Here is a 17,769-nt window from a genome sequence, read left to right as displayed (position 1 = left end):
ATCCCATCCATGAATCTACAAACATACAAACAACCATTGGAGTGTTATTTTTTCCCACCCACATGGTCACAAGTCAAAATGATGGCTTTTATGCGAAATCCATGTAATTCTATCATATACCTTTTATTGCATGCATTTTCTTTTTCTTGCTTCTTGGGCATTCACACTTGCATGCTACAACTTCCTGAGACTCTTTACAACTTCTTAACACCATTTTTGCTCCTTCATTGGATATCTCAAGCTCTCATTTTCAGTTCTATCTTGCACATCTAAGCTCTCTATCTCGCCTTTGGAAGTTCTTTTTATATCCTTACTATGTTTTTGAGCATATTGTTTAACTCGCCACATTTCATTATTATTTATCTCTCTAATCAGGTTATCTATCATTGTATACATCATGTCTAACAACTGTTTGTGGAGATGGAAACACAAAAGCAAGGGTTTGAATAAGGCAAACCTATTTACAACCACGACAAAATAGGGATCCATACCTTTGCTATCCATTTATGCAATTCTTCAAGACTAAGCCAAAAACCCATAAACCTCCCAATCAGACTCATCTCCTTGAATTTTAATAAAATTTCTGCTACCTCTTTACCTACCTCTTCATCCAAGTAAATTGTAAACCTCTTAGCCAATGACACTACACATTTTGTACCCTTCATTCCATCGATGCTTGCCTTCATGGACACTTCTATCATTGGCCCACACAACTTTAAGCATATTTTTCTTTATCCCTAGCACTTGATCACTCCTCAATTTTTCCTTGTTCCCATTCCATTGGGCAAGTTTCAATTCAAAATTTCAAACCACTACTAATAAAAATAGAGAAGGCTTCACCCTTTTGAACCTTTCAAATCCTTCCTTTGGATCCATTGTAAAAGTGGAGTATTCTCACAATCAATTTTGGATCTTCCATCCTGACCATTAGATTGCAAAGAGTGCATGAAACCACCTGGGGCCGACACTCCATACCCTATTCCCTTCTGAGAAACAAACTAGAAAGGTACTATGGGAATAATTGTTGCCACCTTCAACAAAATCCCATTTATTCTTCAATGGAGCCCAAATGCCCCACTTCTTAGATAGAAGTCCAACACAAACCACCGAGTCAATCAAGAAGCATCCCAAAGCCACATTTTCTAAAGGAAAAATGGCTGCAACATCAATAGAAAGATATGGAAGTCTCCTGGCCAACACATTTTTAAGAACTTAATTTATTTCTGCATTATCATCCATTTTTCCACTGCTTCATTTTCCTATAAATAAAAATTGAAAGAATTGGCTAAGGATTGAAGGGAACGAAGATCAATGGATTTCTAACGGTAAAAAGGAGAATCTAACAAAATTCAATCTCAATTGCCATTTGTATGCATCCTCCATAGCAACCTTCTTTTTCATCCTAAAGACTATATTATTAATATTATTATGATACCATTTGCAAGATCAGTGATTGCTGGATTCCGGTTCTAACAATCATTTCTATCAATGATATATTATATTAATGTCTACAATTCTATCAATCATGTATTGATATAATTGGCAAACCCTGACTTGGTTAAGTAGATTCAATTTGTACCATATCAGCATGAGCATATAGCATCATTGTAGTGGCTAAAAAGACAATTAAAACGTAAAGTAATATAAAGAGAAATGGAAAAAATCTGTCCCCCTTGGTAAGATATATGTTTTAGTTTTCCGTTTAGATGTTGCCATTGCATCATGATGGAAGGCCCCTGACATGAATCATTTCTATTCAAATCATACTAAAGCTACTTTTTCCCAAATTCTCCGCCGGGAAAGACTGACAAACATAGTTTATCATATAGGCAAAGAACTTTCCCAAACTTGCGCTACAGTAAAAATGAGTGTCCTTTCCCCTTCCTTGTAGAAAAATGATAGGATGGTGATAAAATAAGTGTCTTATTATGTTACATGACACTGATGTATGTAATGAGCCTAAAGTTTTGTTTTTCTTTTTAAACTACATTTAAAGTGGTTCAACCAAGTGCTTGAAAAACAAAATTATGTTGGTAACATGGCAATAATCAGACATGAAAAAGGAATCCAAAGTCATTTTCTTGCTGGTTTTTATTTAATGTTTTCCAAAGTTATTACAACCTTATAAGATAATCGTAAATCAGCACTAATAACTTTGATGAACTAAAGTTTCATAAAATAACACAATCCTTGGAATGAAGTTCTCCTTTATGTAAGTAATCATTCCACAATGAATATCTAGCTGTTATTGGCAGCCCATGAAATGCATCATCACCTTCTCTGCTATCTGAAAACAACCTAAAACCAAAGCTTCATCTTTGAAACATCCAAGAATGCACTGTTAGAATGCTTATTATTCCATCACAATGGTATAATTTCTACAGCTTGTAATTTCACAGTTTACTGAACAATCTGATCGAATGCCCCTTAGCAGAATGTGATTATGAGGGGTTAACCACCCAGAAATTAATGGCACACCTGATTTCGAAAGAAAACTGGAATTAACTGATCCATGCTCTGTGACTCATTGTTGCTGAAGATGTACACAATGAAAAAGAATGCCATCCAATAGTGACAATCGACCTCAAAGCACCAGAATGTCAAAAAAGCTCCGTCAATTGCTGGACAACATCTGCATTGTAAGTAGATGGTTAGCTTCTCCTTAAATGTAGAAAATTCATATGTGCTTGAAGCAGCAACAGTCATTAAGAAGATTAAAAAAGACATTACTTCCATGCACAAGTTAGAAGGATTGATGCAATATCACAGGCATGTCCACTACAGTTGGATATATAATTTTACCTTGAAGTATAGTTGGTGTTGTCTGAAATTCCTGATAAAGACATTGATTGGAAGACAGATTAAAATTGAGAAATTTGGCAGCAAGATATGTGGCTCCTGCTGCAATGTGCTGAGGCTTAAATTGGAGACAGAGAGAGCTTCGAAGCCTGCAAAGCTTTCAAGACATTTCAGTGAAGTCCAAAAATTCTATAAAACTAACATAGAGACCCCATGCACAAAGATTCTATGAATATTTTCATGCCTGTTAATGTCAAATGGTAGAAGAATATAGCTAAGAACAAAATCATTGATGAAGAGAACAGAATATGTGATTGATCAGTAGAAGCTAAGTACAAACCAAAAACTAAAAAATTAGCATCAAACCTTATTCTACATATAAAAAGTTGCATACATCCTAGGGAATTCCTGCAGATTAATTCATAAAGACACATCCCTTTGAAAAATGCAAGGGTTTGAATAATGTAAAATAAACTTATAGGCACAAGGCATCTAGCAACCAATCATGTATTCAAATTGTTGAATACTGTATTCCATACTATAAAAATTGAAGTAACAACTTCGGCTGATGCAAATGTTTCCTGCAAACTGTCAAATTTTAAAATGATACATGGATAAGCCATGCAATTACTCCATTTTGAAGTGACTTTTATTTTATGCAAGAAAATATTTCCTGTATACTATTATGATAAAAAGGAAAACAAATAATGATGCTATTGCACAAAACCTGTATCTAGTTTGAGAAGGCTCTCTTCAACGTGCAGAGACATTTGAAACCGATAGCACGAGCACACTACTTGAACCACACCCTTTGTACCATTAAAATTTCATAGGAAATTTTAAAAAAAATGTTCAATTAGAAAAACAAGGTTAGAGATTCATAGTACATTTCTAAAGCATAAAATTTAGGAAAGAGAGAATGATTTGAAGAACTCCGTGATAAAATCTTGGCACTCTGCATAAACAGAAGGAAAGAGCCCACATGAAACTGGGAAGAATATATGGCACGGAAAATATTTGAGGAACACTGGCAGAGGAGTGGACGTAAGAAAAATAGGGATAATTTCATAGGAAAGTTTTCAAGAAGGTTCAAATAGGAAAACTTGCTTAGAGATTCATAGTATATTCTAAAGCATGAAAATTTGGGAAGGAGAGAATGGTCTGAAGAACTCCTGCAATAAAACCATGAGACTCCCATTAAACAGAAGAAAAGAGCACATATGTAGCTGCAAAGAGTATATGACATGGAAAATATTTGAGGGACATTGGCAGAGGAGTGGTCATAAGAAAAACATGGAGAATACGGAACAGTGGGAAGCGGAACTAGACAGCATCTCTAAAAACTCACTGACCCGTAATTTAATTGCAACATCAATTGTCATATCCCTGGAAAACAAACAAGGAAAATGAGAAGCTCCAATTATCATAAATAGAATCACATGCCTGCCTCCTCAAACAATTATCATAGTCAAAGTAGATAAAGAGGGTCAATCTCACAATGTTCACAGAAACAGCACTCCAAAATCAACAAAAAGGCTACATAACCTCAAGAGTTAGTCATGATTTAGTAAGATGTTTTCGAAAACCAAAACCGCGAAGGCCATGTCAATGTTGCCTGCAAATTAAAGCATAAAGAATCAAAAGAGAAACATCTGTTGTACCTTAAGTTCTACACAGAAATTGTTCTTGTAAATTTAATAACACCTGCAGGCAACATGGGGTTGCCTTCAAAATTTTGATGAAGCAGCAAGTTTGGGTACGAACATCAAAAGTAACCTTTAGAATAAAGCACAAACATTTCAGATGCAATGGTACTACTCACTTGTACAACTGTCAAGAATATAAGGATCATGTTCTCTGCAAGATAAATTGTAAACAAATCTGTGAAACTTGTATTGTCAATCTTCAGTCCATCTACAAAGCATTTCCCTCATTCCTGAGGAATTATTAGAATTTAAATTTCTCCAACATAGCAGAAGACACATAAAAACAAGGTCGCTTCTCAAGGTCTTAAATCCCTGTCTAGGTATTGCACCCTTTACTGTAGTCTATTTCCAGAGAAACCAACACACAGCCCATATCATACAGAAATTTCAGGTTAGCACCAATTAATGCCACACACAGACTTCTCCAGGAAAATGAGAAATTAGAAAGTAGATTACAACATAAGGCAGAGGAACTCAGTTCAAAATTTTATAAATTTAGGAATCATATAGATGCGAGTAAATACACCAAGGATATCAGTTTTGCAGCATTTTTATAAAATGCAATTTAAGGTAAGTAAACCTGTTTGAAACTCAAAAGATATCCATCCCATATCAATGATATGATGCAGAATCCAGATCATACAGACAGATGGACACTACAGTAAACTCACAAATATGCCAGTTAAGAGATCGTCCACAATGGCATTGAAAGGTAACATATTTTTTTCTCATGCCAGGACTAAATTGAATGCTGATTTAGAGTTGCTACATGTAATGTAAATTGGTAAATTAAATTTAAATCTATCCTATATTCTTCTCTTTATAGATTTGGGCCTGCTAAGCATTATGTGCATCCCAGCAAAATTGATTAAAAAAAACCAGATCCATATATCTTGAGGATTAACACTGCATTGACTAGAGATGAAAACAAGTTACTGACCAGACTCGACGTGTCACATATGCCTTGTTAAACTATTCCTTAGATGAACAAGGAACTTCAGGGATCATTATCAATAGTCCATGATATGTCTATAAACCTTTTTTCATGGTTCTGATTTCCATATGCTTCAACAAAATAACAACAGTCTTCCCATCATCACAAACATGTCAATGGAAAGAATTCGTAAACAAAAAATATGCCCATGTTTTATGATGGATGATGACAATATTGTCAGCACCAAAAAAATAGCCAACCCTAGAATAATTGCATAGAAAATCCTTGCAACATTACCTGTCCCTCATTCCATCCATAAAATATCAGTAATACTTCACCTAGTGAGCTACCCTTAGAACAACTTTCTCACCATATGAAAATCTGGAAATAAAAGATAGATTTCCAAATGCATACATGTCCACTATTCATCAAATTCAAGCAAGGTATAACCTCAACACAACAGGAGTTTTCAGCTTCTGTGAGCAGAAAGAGGATAATTAATTAAATAAAATTGTCTTAAGGTTTACGTAATGTTTAATAGTTAGTAAAATGAATGCTGTATTAAAATGATTTTAGCTGGGGTTTAAAAATAAAGCAATGTGAAGCCACTTTTTTTGAGGGAACAATTACAGATTTCTATTTTAAATTATCGTTAAACATATTTCTCTGCAAAGTTCTGCGGAGGTTATATAGAAAAAGGTTAAAGTCACTCCTTTCATTCATATTTTGGGCATTTGAATTTTTCTTTTTAAAACATCAATGTGGAGGATGAGCAGGTTTGGTCAACGACTGACCTAGGATCAAAACCTATAGTAAAGATAGATTTTGGGAGTGAAAGATCTTCCCTAGCCAATATGGATGTGATTCGTTCAGAGTCATGATTTGTGTGGAAATGGGAAGATAAGAGAATAGAGTCAAGATGTTATATTTTCAAAAGCACAAGTTTGTATTTGTTGGCTTCAGTTTCACATATACAAATTTATTAACAATTACAAGCCTAATACAGTTTGTGCCACTGAATGAAAGATTCAAAGATAAGATAATTTATTTAAATGGCCAAGCCATCTTCAGGCTCTTGGTAGCTTCCCAAAAGAACCATACATCTTTAAAGTGGGTCAATAAGCTTGGATAAAGGCTTTTTAATTTGTAAGGCTTAAATGATTTTGCCGCAGCTTTCTTACCTTTAGAAGAGTGGTCAATGCCTTTCTGGGGAGTGATGCACAAAGTTACAAGTGTTGTAAAAATCCAATAGTTTAACAATAAGAATTGATGAGTTTGTTGGAGGATCTTAAGCCAACCATATGTGGTGCAGCATTCAAAACATCTTTAAGTTTTCCCGTATATATTATTCAAGTGTTTAACGAGTCAAAGGCCCAAAAGGTTCCAACATAACTTATTAGGGGTCCCACTAAAGCTGGTGCAGCCTCTTTGTGGAGTGTCACAGCTTTTCAAGGTGCTGTTCTATTTCAAGGGCCTGCCATACAATTAAGAGGAGCTTCAAATAAATTTTCTGTTTGTCATGAATATATATATATATATATATATATATATATATATATATATATATATATATATATATATATATATGAAGATCATTCAATAGCCAGGGCAACCAGTTAATATATAAAAAATGAGCTTTCTGTAAAGACTATCTGCTTTATGTAATTATTTTCTCAGAATATATTCAGTAACAGCAATATTTTGGACGAAGAAAACATTGCCTGTGCACTATATTATGCAATGATTATTTTGTGTATTAAAGGTTGATATCAATATTTGAATTTGTGAAGCCAATAATAAGATAACCAAACAAACTGCAAAGCATAAACAGACCAGCACAATGCAAACCGTTTGCGGAAATATCTGTGTATTAAACTCCGTGAGAATAGCAAAATTTTGGATTAAATAATTAGTTCAGGTTTCTGTGTGCAGTTACAGACGTTGGTTCTAATTTAAGAAATGCAAACTTGCTAATTGTTTTAAGCAGAGACCTATCATTATTTTGGGCGAGATTCAATTTCAAATCATTGTTTTATGAAATACACATTTTGGAAATCATTCATTGGATTGATAAAAATGCAAAATCAAAGTTACATTTACGCCTCCAAAAAATTTATAAGTTCAATTTTCGCTGTTTATGGATGCCATTACAATCTAGGATTATGAAACTTCCATGCTTTTGAGGATGTACTAAATCTGCTGATGTAGGGACCTATATCAAGATGTTTTCTCTTTTTTATTGCAAAAGGAAGTAGGGATCTTTGTAATCCTTGATAGCCTATATTTTATATTTGTGATATAAGAGGTCGTTTTATGGAAAGAAAAACAAATGACATCTAAGGGATCAACCATGTAACAATCTGAAAATTCACATGGTTGCTTGAAAATACCTAATTATGTAGCAAGTTGGCCACTTGAGCAAGCTGATAAAGTAAAACTGCATTACCATTGGTTGCAACAAAAAAATTAAACAAAGCAGTAACTTTTTAAATGCCTCAATCTCCAGAGATACATCTCGGAAAAAAAATGAATACCCTGAAACATTGGTGTGCTTCATAGACATGAAACATTTCTTACTATTCAACTTATTCTACACATCAAATACCACAAACAACTGATGAAGAAAATTATTAATGGTGTTTATGCCATATGGAAGCAATATCAAAAGAGGAAGTTTGTTTGCATTTAACCACATAAAACTGAAGGACATATTTTTTCCATTAGTACATATATTATCACCAAATATTTGTTTATCTAAAGACTAATTAGAACCTACATATACAAATATTCTAGGACAGACAACAATAACCTCATAAAAAAAAAGGATCAGGAACCTCTGATCAGAACAAGTACAGGAAAGTGGATTAATAGACTCCCACGTGTTTGTACAGACGATGATACCTACCATGTTAGAGGCCCAGACTCCATATCTAGGTAACTTAACACAATTAAACTCTATTTGTTAATGTTATTATAGATTCAGTCAGATAAATATCACTAAAGGTGTGTGTATGTGTGTGTGTGTATGATCATTATTGCGAATATATAAATTAAATCTCATTTAATATGATTGGTGACATATAATAATAATAACAATTGTTAATAAAATGATTGGACTGTCAGCTCTGTTTGTTGCCATTGTTTTAAGTTTTGACCGAACGTCAGTTGTGACTTGGAAGTCACGACCACAATGGGTGATGGGTCTCGAACGATGGACTCACATCCATTGTGGAAGTGACTCCACGACCACATACATATGTGGTTTTGTGATGCAAATAACAGACATCATCTAACACATAAATTTGTCAAATCTTCTATGCCAACTACAGTCTGCCAACCAGTGATGAGATAACTATCTGCCACCGTGTGATAAGTTAAATATATAAATATATATATTGGATGCAAGTTTCTTCGAGGGTCATATATATGTTAGAATCTGAAAAGATTAATAACCCAGAAAACTAGTGCAAAGAGTAAATATCTAAACTATGTATGCAAATGATACAAAATCAAAATAGCATCATAGAGTTAGTCTCCAAGAGAGTAATGCAAATGCTGGAAGCAGAATAGCATTAAGAGGATGCAAAAACAAGAAATGCAAATACAAGCCAGGTAGCATGCTTATATAGGCTAGGAAGAGGGAGGAGGTGGCAACACCAACCAATAAGGAGCAACCATCTATCAGACTAAAGATAGCAAAGTATCTTCCCAAGATAGCTAATTGATGCTCACATGTAGGAAGGTGACACCTCACAACCATTCACCTAATAAGACATGCTTTATTAACCTAAGCGAGATTATTAAAAGTGTAGGAAAAACCTAGCAAAATAGGAAAAATAAAAAACTACACTAACACCCCCCCATAAGCGAAGCTTAGGTGGATGTAGAAATGGGTCTCGGCAAGTCAAGCCTGATGAGGTACCCATGTACATAACATTCCCCCAAAAGAGAGAGAAAAGAGACTCCCCAAAGAAAATTAGGACTCCAAGTGAGAGGAAGAGGCCCCCCCAAAAGATGTAGCATCCTGCACCTCCAGCAAAGCTTGCAAATTTTGTCCGGTAGATCCACTTACATCGAACAAGTTTTCTTTCCTTAGGAAAAGGGACAAGATCCCAAGTGTGGTTCCTCATCAAGGAACTATACTCTTCCTGCATAGCTGAATCCCACTCAAAAATACCAAAAGCCTCATGAAAGGACTTTGGATTTGAGGTAGTAGCAATGAAGATATGTAGAGCATCCTGGAATTGTGAATGATTCTGCTTGGTGTCTGATGGATCCCCAACCCAATCACCTGCAAAATGCAAGGTTTGTCTAGCCCAAAGTGGACCAAAAGATGGAGAATCTAGAGAAGAATCATCAACCTGTGAATGATGACTAGGAGAGGAAGGAGGTGAGTCCTCTGAATCACTCTCTGCATCAGAAGTGGAGGTAGAAGATTGCTCAAGTGAATCTGACCCATTAGAAGATCTATCATGTATTCCAAGTGACTCCAATGTCAAAGCAGAAGGCAACCCTATGACCATGCTCTGTTGGTTAAGCCGATGCAAGTAGTGGAAGTTAAGATGGCCAAACTGCTCATGCCATAATCTGCTCACATCATTAGAGTGAGTGAGTGAAACAGTCAAAGTAGGATCAGGAACAAAGTGAGAAAACATATAGAGCCGTGACTGATGATCTGCTCTGCCAACTACAACTGTAGAATCATTGTGCAACTCACGTATCTCCACTAAATTAGGAGTGAACTCAACCCGCTTGCCTAAACCTGTGTGAGTGATCTGGTGTACCGATAGGAGATTAGTTGACAATGAGGGTACACAAGGAACATCATGGAATGTGCCATCCCCCACATCAACAGACCCTCTCCCACACATCTCAACAAGAGTGTTATCACCCATCAAAATAGAAGGCATAGTACACGGCTCCAAGGATGCAAGTTCTTCCTTAGATGAAGCCATGTGGTGTGAAGCACCCGAATCAAGAACCCAAGTGGATGGTGAGGAAGCAACTGCAAAAAGGGCCTTACCCTTTCCTTTCCCCTTGCTGTTTTCTTTTTCCTTGTTAGACCCTTCATTAGAACTTTGTTTGATAGACTCAGGAACACTGATATTATTCTTCTCAAGAATGTATGTCAAGTGATCAAGTTGTTTCTGCAAACATTTATGTTCATCATGCCCAGGTCTTTTACAATAGGCACATTTGACCTTTTCTTTCTTAGGCTTATCACCCTTGAAAGATGGTGTATCAATAGTTGCTTTTGAAGAAACCAACATCTGATCCTTCTTCTCCTCGCTATTCTTTTGTTTCTTGTCCTTACTATTGTTGTTACTACTTTGTCCTTGTTGTTCTTTTGTGCCTTGGTTGGCAGCCAAGGCATGTGACTTAGGGGACTTGAAACTGAACCTACTAAAGATGAAGACAAGCCTAAGTGGTTTAACAAATGTGATGAGGCATATGGAACATTGTGTTTGTCTGTTTCTCCTGACTTGCTATTTCACATTGAGTCTTTGGATACACCAAATGAAGTATGGACAAAGCTAGAGACACTATTTGGCACACAAGATTCAATGAGGGGTCATATGTTGGAAAATGAATTAATTAGTTTGAGTCCAGGCAATTTCAACACAATCCAAGATTTCTTCACCAAATTGAAATCACTAAGGCTGCAGTTAAAACAATGTGGAATTGAAAAGAAAGATGAACAACTGATTCTTAGTATTCTCTGATACCATGTTAGATTAGGTGAAAAACTAATCTCCCAAGAACACTTGCATGCATAAACCTGTCACATGGATGAAGCAAAGAACAGAGGCAAGGAAAAATCAAGGAGGCCAAAAAGCCAGATCCATCTTATGGACATGCAAAGAGCAATATCTCATATAATCCAATAAGTGAATCAATAAAATACAAAGAGGTGAATCCTTATAAAGGAATCACAAAACCCGAAAAGGGAAACTAAAGCCTAAGAAAGCTAGGGTTGCACAATATAATTAATAAAATATTAATTATATGCACCTACAAGATAGCTTAAGAAAACTAGAGTAATAGGGAACTTAATTAATTAAATCAAAGTGATTTAATTAATAAGTTAGAACAAATAATTACTCTAACACCCCCCCTTAAGCGAAGCTTGGGAGGAAGCTAACCTAGCACAGCTATGAAAGAGAATTGGGTCCCGGCAACAAGGCCAGATCAGGTACCCAATCACAACAAAATCTCTATAAAGAGGAGAAATAGAGAAAACCACATGGGAAAAACCCTACTCCAAAAAGAGATAGCAAAGAATGTTCTAGAAGAAGGAACAAAGAGATCATAAGAGAATCATTGAAGCATGAAGAACCGCAAAACTCTGTCAAAATGCTGATCTGTAGAACCTCCATGGAAATAGAAGGCACGAACCATCAACCAAAGAAGCATAGAACAACAATATAACCTCCCCTTAAGGCAGATGAGGTGACAGGCAGCTGAAAAGATGGGCCAAGAATCTCCTACAACACAGGAGCCAAACACATCGAGAGTGAGGTACAAAACACCAATAAAGGCACGTGCCATCGACACTGCATGAGGAATTAGAGAAAGAGGGCCTATAAGTGGCAAACAACTATCCCCCCCATGGCACTTTATAAAATAGTGCGAGTATAACGAATCACAATGATGAAAAGGATCCCGAAATGCAAGAGTGGCACTTTATCTCAGTGCGTTGCATAAAGATGCTTACAATGAATATAAAAAATGATCAGAAAAAAATAAGGCTGAAACAATAGAAGGTAGAGCCCAAAACGAAGCAACTGAAGCAACAAAATCGATCCCCGGACCTGAAACAAACATGATATCCACCAAAATGCTAAAACGCAAAAGACTGAATAGGATGTGCCTGGAACAGAATCTGGAACAACAACCAGCATCACTGGAAAGAGCACAGAAAGAGATTTCCAGCGATATAAAGAAGTCCAAAATCGGAGATCAGAAGCTCAAGATACGCCTCCCGGAGTGCAAAATAGAACATCCGGCTTTGACTACCAAAATAGGCAACCAAATTGCGTCAAAACCCAAAAACACCTGTACCAGCATCTCCGTCTCGGAACCAGCTTTCCGGCGCATTTTTTGGATTGAAAAAATACGTCCGTATGCTTGAGTTACGGAGAAAAAACTCCAGGGCCTCTGAAAATGCAAAAAATTATTTTTTTTTAATAAAAAAATAATAAAAAAAGCAAAAAACTCCAAAAAAATCCCTCCACCACCGGCGGAGCGGCGGTCGGGCGGCTGGAGGGAGGAGAGTCGCCGCGGGGCGGAGCGGCGGCGGTGGCCGCTGGCGGACTGCCAGCGGTGACCGCTAGCGGCTCCGCTGCGGTTAATTAACCGGCGGCGGCTTAAACAGCCGTAAAATAAATTTTTTTGCAATTTTTTTTTAATTTTTGCCTCGTACTGCGTGCAGGGGGCCGTACGGCCCTGTCGGACAAAAAAAATTTGCCTTCCAGACCAACGGTGTCCAAAATGGACAAATTTTATATGGATTTTGATTGCAAATGGCCTTCCGGATCCAATGGAAGTGTCCGTTTGAGCCCAAAGTGCTCCAAATTTTTTTTTTTTTTAAAAGTTGTCCGTACAGCCTCCCATTGCTCCGAAAAAAGCAGCTTCTGAAACGCTTCAACAAACCACGAACAGCAAGCAGCAAGCTTGCTCTGATACCATGTTAGAATCTGAAAAGATTAATAACCCAAAAAACTAGTGCAAAGAGTAAATATCTAAACTATGAATGCAAATGATACAAAATCAAAATAGCATCATAGAGTTAGTCTCCAAGAGAGTAATGCAAATGCTGGAAGCAGAATAGCATTAAGAGGATGCAAAAACAAGAGATGCAAATACAAGCCAGGTAGCATGCTTATATAGGCTAGGAAGAGGGAGGAGGTGGCAACACCAACCAATAAGGAGCAACCATCTATCAGACTAAAGATAGCAAAGTATCTTCCCAAGATAGCTAATTGATGCTCACATGTAGGAAGGTGACACCTCACAACCATTCACCTAATAAGACATGCTTTATTAACGTAAGCGAGATTATTAAAAGTGTAGGAAAAACCTAGCAAAATAGGAAAAATAAAAAACTACACTAACAATATATAGGACCTTTACATATATATATTCATCTATAATTCAGTCTAAGGATAAAGAACCTTTGAATATATTTTATAGTTCAGTGAATTAAATTGAATTTCAAATACAAATGATCACAAAATTTAACATGGTATCAAAACCAAGTTAAGAGATGACCAGATCAGATTTTTTATTGAGGCGATATATAGTATATACACATATCTTTTGAAATTATTATCTTATCAAAATGGTGAATGGAATCAGACTTGAAGTGCTTCAAACTTTGAATCTTGGAAACTACGAATGTTGCTAATACTAAGAAAGCATGAGTATCAATCGTGGAAAAATCCTCCTAAATCTAATGAGATTGACGAAAAGAGTAAATGGAAAACTTACAACACCAGAGCAATGGAATTATTAGTTGATGGAGTTAAAGATCATCTACTACCTACTTCACAAAGTTAGACTCTGCATATGATATGTTCAATGCCCTGCACAACACTTTTGAGATCAACAACACTAGCAAGATTCTCACTCTTAAAAATCAACTCTCTAATATTAAAATGAATAAAGGAGAGATCATCACCTCATACTTCATGAGGATAACGGAATTAAGAAGACAACTCTCAACAATTGGTCACATCTATGATGATAAAGAGTTTAACTATTGTAATGTTAAATGGACTTCCTATCTCATAGGAAAACTTCAGACAAGGAATAAGTACTCGTTCCAAGCTCCCCAAATTTGATCGACTAAAAGCTGACTGCATTCAAGAAGAATGTAATCTAATATCTAGAGGAATCGGCATGGAATTCAAATATGAAGACATTCAGATTCTCACCACTAATTTAAAAAGGAAAAAGGGCAAATAAAATGGTAAACAACTATTCAAGAAACAAAAAGATTATTCTAAAATAACAATGTTACATATGTGACAATTATGGTCACACTGCAACAAGATGTCCTGACTGACTCAAACATCAAGCTTCCTTTGCTGAAGCCAGTAATTCAAAGTTGGATTCCAAAAATTTTTATTCTAAAAGGAACTTCAATATATCTCCAAATATTGTGAAATTTTATATTACGAGGGAGTTCACAATTTTTTAACCATCCACTCCAAGCCTCTTGCAAAATGAAGATGAACCACTTCCAAGGTAAATTTGGTATGATTACAATTACTGAGAACGAGTCTTACCATATTTGATTATTGCACTAATGAAACTAATTATTATTCATGAATGTTATTTTGGCTTTGTGTCCATCATGAGGAAGTGATGACTTCCAAATGATTATCACCTAGATTTGTCAAAGTTATTGGAAGATGAAGATCTTACAATAACTTAAATTTCTATTATGATGGATATCTTATGATGTCTAAGCGGATCATGATAGATTATATCTTGCATGGTGGATTAAATTCCTTAGACAGACCATGAATGTTCATATGGTAAGTATTATTGAGGATATGTGTGCACATATCTTATGAACATTTTAAGTACTTGGTGAATGTTATGTAATTTGATGTTCAGGAAGCCATTACTTAGAGTACTTGGTGAATATCATGCGACTTGATGTTTAGGAGGCCATTATTTAGAGTACTTGGTGAATATCTTGCAACTTGATGTTCAAGAGGCCATTACTCAAAGAGTACTTGGTGAATGTCATGTGACTTGACATTTAGGAGGCCATTACTCTTAATATCATGAGACGATATCTAAATGAGGGATATCTTTTGATTAAAGATATCTGCAAAATAGTCATTTTATATATTACTTTAAGATAATATCTCGTCCTATGTTTATCCTCCCTAATTGAGAGTGTTAATGTTACTGTAGTTTCAATCAGATAAAAATCACTAAAGATATATGTATATATTTTACAATATATATATATATATATAGGTTATTATTATTGCAATATTAAATATTATTTAATACGATCAGTGGCATACAATAATAATAACATCATTGTTAATATAGTGATCGAATTGTCAGCATTGTTTTAAGTTTTGACCGAATGTCACTTGTGACGTGGAAGTCATGACCACGATGGGTCATGACTCCACGACCACATACATGTGGTTTGTGATGCAAATAACAGACATCGTCAAACACATAAATTAGTCTTGTCTCCTACACCAACTACAATCTGTCGATTGGTGATAAGACCACTATTTGCTACCGTGGGATAAGTTGAATATATATATATATATATATATATATATATATATATATATATATATATATATATATATATATATATATATATATATATAGGACCTTTACATATATATTCATCTATAATTCAGTCTAATGGATAAAGAACCTCTGCATATATCATATAATTTAGTGAACTGAAATTGAATTTCAAATACAAATCTGATCATAAAATTTAACACTAATAACTACAGATTGGTCAAGAAATTATCTGATAACAATGGACTCCTCAGACAAACATGGGAGATGGATAAAGTCCATCCCAATTAAGTCTCAACACAAGTAGAGACTTCAAGATATTCCATGCTAGAAAGAGAAATGCAATTTGTATTATTTTGCAACCTCAAAGAAAGAGTGAGTCTGCATTTAACAACATAAAATTGCAGGACATATTTTTTCCATTAATACATATATTATCACCAAATATTAGTTTATCAAATTAGACTCTACATAGGCATATATTTTAGGATTGACAATGACAGCTTGCTCAAATAAAAGGATTGGGCACCTCCGATAAGAACAATGTAATGTCCCCATTTTTAGTAGGTTCCTGCAATATGCTTGGTTAGTTCACCCTCACGACCTTCGTGAGTTGACAGTGGGATTTGAGGGTCTCAGTTGTGGGGGTTATAGGCTTTCTAGCAACCTAGGGTGTGTTCTGGCTCATTTTGAGGGACTTACTATTTAAAGTAAGTCAACTATTGGTTTTGATGAGCTCAGATGAGTTAGAGGAGTTGAGTGATGCCCTTAGTTTTTATTTCGGGCTTTTGGTTTGGGCTCTAAGAATCTTGGAGGGAGAGTCTATTTAAAATAAGTCACTATGTAAGGTTCATTCATTGTCATTCTTCATTAGGATCACTCTAGTGTTGTTAGATTTCGACTCTGATGCTTCTTCAGTTGTTTTTGCAAGATGGGTGAATTATTAATATTATTCATCAAAGTATGCTAAGGCTGTTTTTTTTGGTGTTGTATGTTGGTCACCTTAGTATCATAGCTCATTGGAATCGGGTTGAAAAGTTTTAAATTGAGGGTGCAAGGAACACTAACCTTGTGTGTCAGTATATTATGTTATGGTGGAAAAGGTCGTTGGAGCCAAAAGCAATTAATAAATTATTTATAATGACACTTATTATATTTTAATATTCTATGGAGGAAGCTTCTTAAGTGGAGCTCATTTGGGAAACTTGTGTCATTTGGAGATTATATATATGAGCCCATTGGATGAGAAAAGCATCTGATTATTTGATTACCTATTTGCTTTGGTTGTCTTTGTGACATTTTTGAGTCTGCGGATTTCTTTGCCCTTGCTACAATGTAAGGGTTTGGAATTGAGAAGTGCCTGGTAATTGACACCTAAAGTATTGTGAATTAGATTTCTGGGAATTATTGTGTCTTCTATTGTTCTTGTTGTGGCTAAGGAGACAAGATTTGTTCAATAATTCATTAGAGCTGGCGCATTCATGCCTATGTCCATGGATGGGAGTTTGAATTGATTACTGGAGGGTTGTGGTTGCATTTCCAGGCAAAGCTTTTCCACATACAGGGCCAGATTCAGTTTGGAAGAGGCTGTGATAACTTTTTGAGGCCCTGCATTGCAAATTCTAAGTCCTGCGATCATTATACATGCTATGCGTTTCCAGTTACAGGGTCTGCAATTAATTTCAAAGGCCTGCATTCCATTTCCAGGCCTCTGCTTCTTTCCTTAAGGCCTGCATTTGTTATAAGAGCAACTAGCAGCAGTCAGTGTATTGGCGGCATTACTACGAGACTGTTTTTAGTAGGGCAGCTTGCAGATTTCTACAATTTGCATGATTGTGTTCAGTACAGAGGAGCAGATAAGAGTCCAAATTACCGTGAGGATTTGGAAGATTCACTATTGCATCTAGATCAGGTTCCATATGTTATTGTTGCAACTCAATAACTGTAATTTCAGTTGCACTATTAATAAGTGTGAATAAAAACAAGCTGCTCTAATAAAGTATTCGTCATTTCCTTGTAAATCTTTGCATTTCTATTACT

General features: G+C 35.6%; 1 protein-coding gene across 2 annotated transcripts in view; it reads right to left on the bottom strand.

The window, feature by feature from the left end:
* Positions 1-2,062: 2,062 nt before the first annotated feature.
* Positions 2,063-17,769, bottom strand: part of LOC149565681 (putative cyclin-T1-1) — a 132,989-nt gene continuing 117,282 nt past the window's right edge. For both annotated transcript variants that reach the window (XM_089819177.1, XM_089819178.1), the window contains exons 7-8: positions 2,803-2,948; positions 2,063-2,632 (exon numbers count right to left, since the gene is read on the bottom strand). In XM_089819177.1, coding sequence (XP_089675303.1) covers positions 2,601-2,632; positions 2,803-2,948 — 178 coding nt within the window. In that variant the 3' untranslated portion in view covers positions 2,063-2,600. The remainder of the gene's footprint in view (positions 2,633-2,802; positions 2,949-17,769) is intronic.

Source organism: Cupressus sempervirens, chromosome 3, assembly GCF_028749045.1.
Source record: "Cupressus sempervirens isolate cs-2001-9-10 chromosome 3, ASM2874904v1, whole genome shotgun sequence".
Classification (NCBI taxonomy): Eukaryota; Viridiplantae; Streptophyta; class Pinopsida; order Cupressales; family Cupressaceae; genus Cupressus; species Cupressus sempervirens.
The sequence above is the reverse complement of the archived record's forward strand: the minus strand, read 5'-3'. Positions and strand labels throughout refer to the sequence as shown.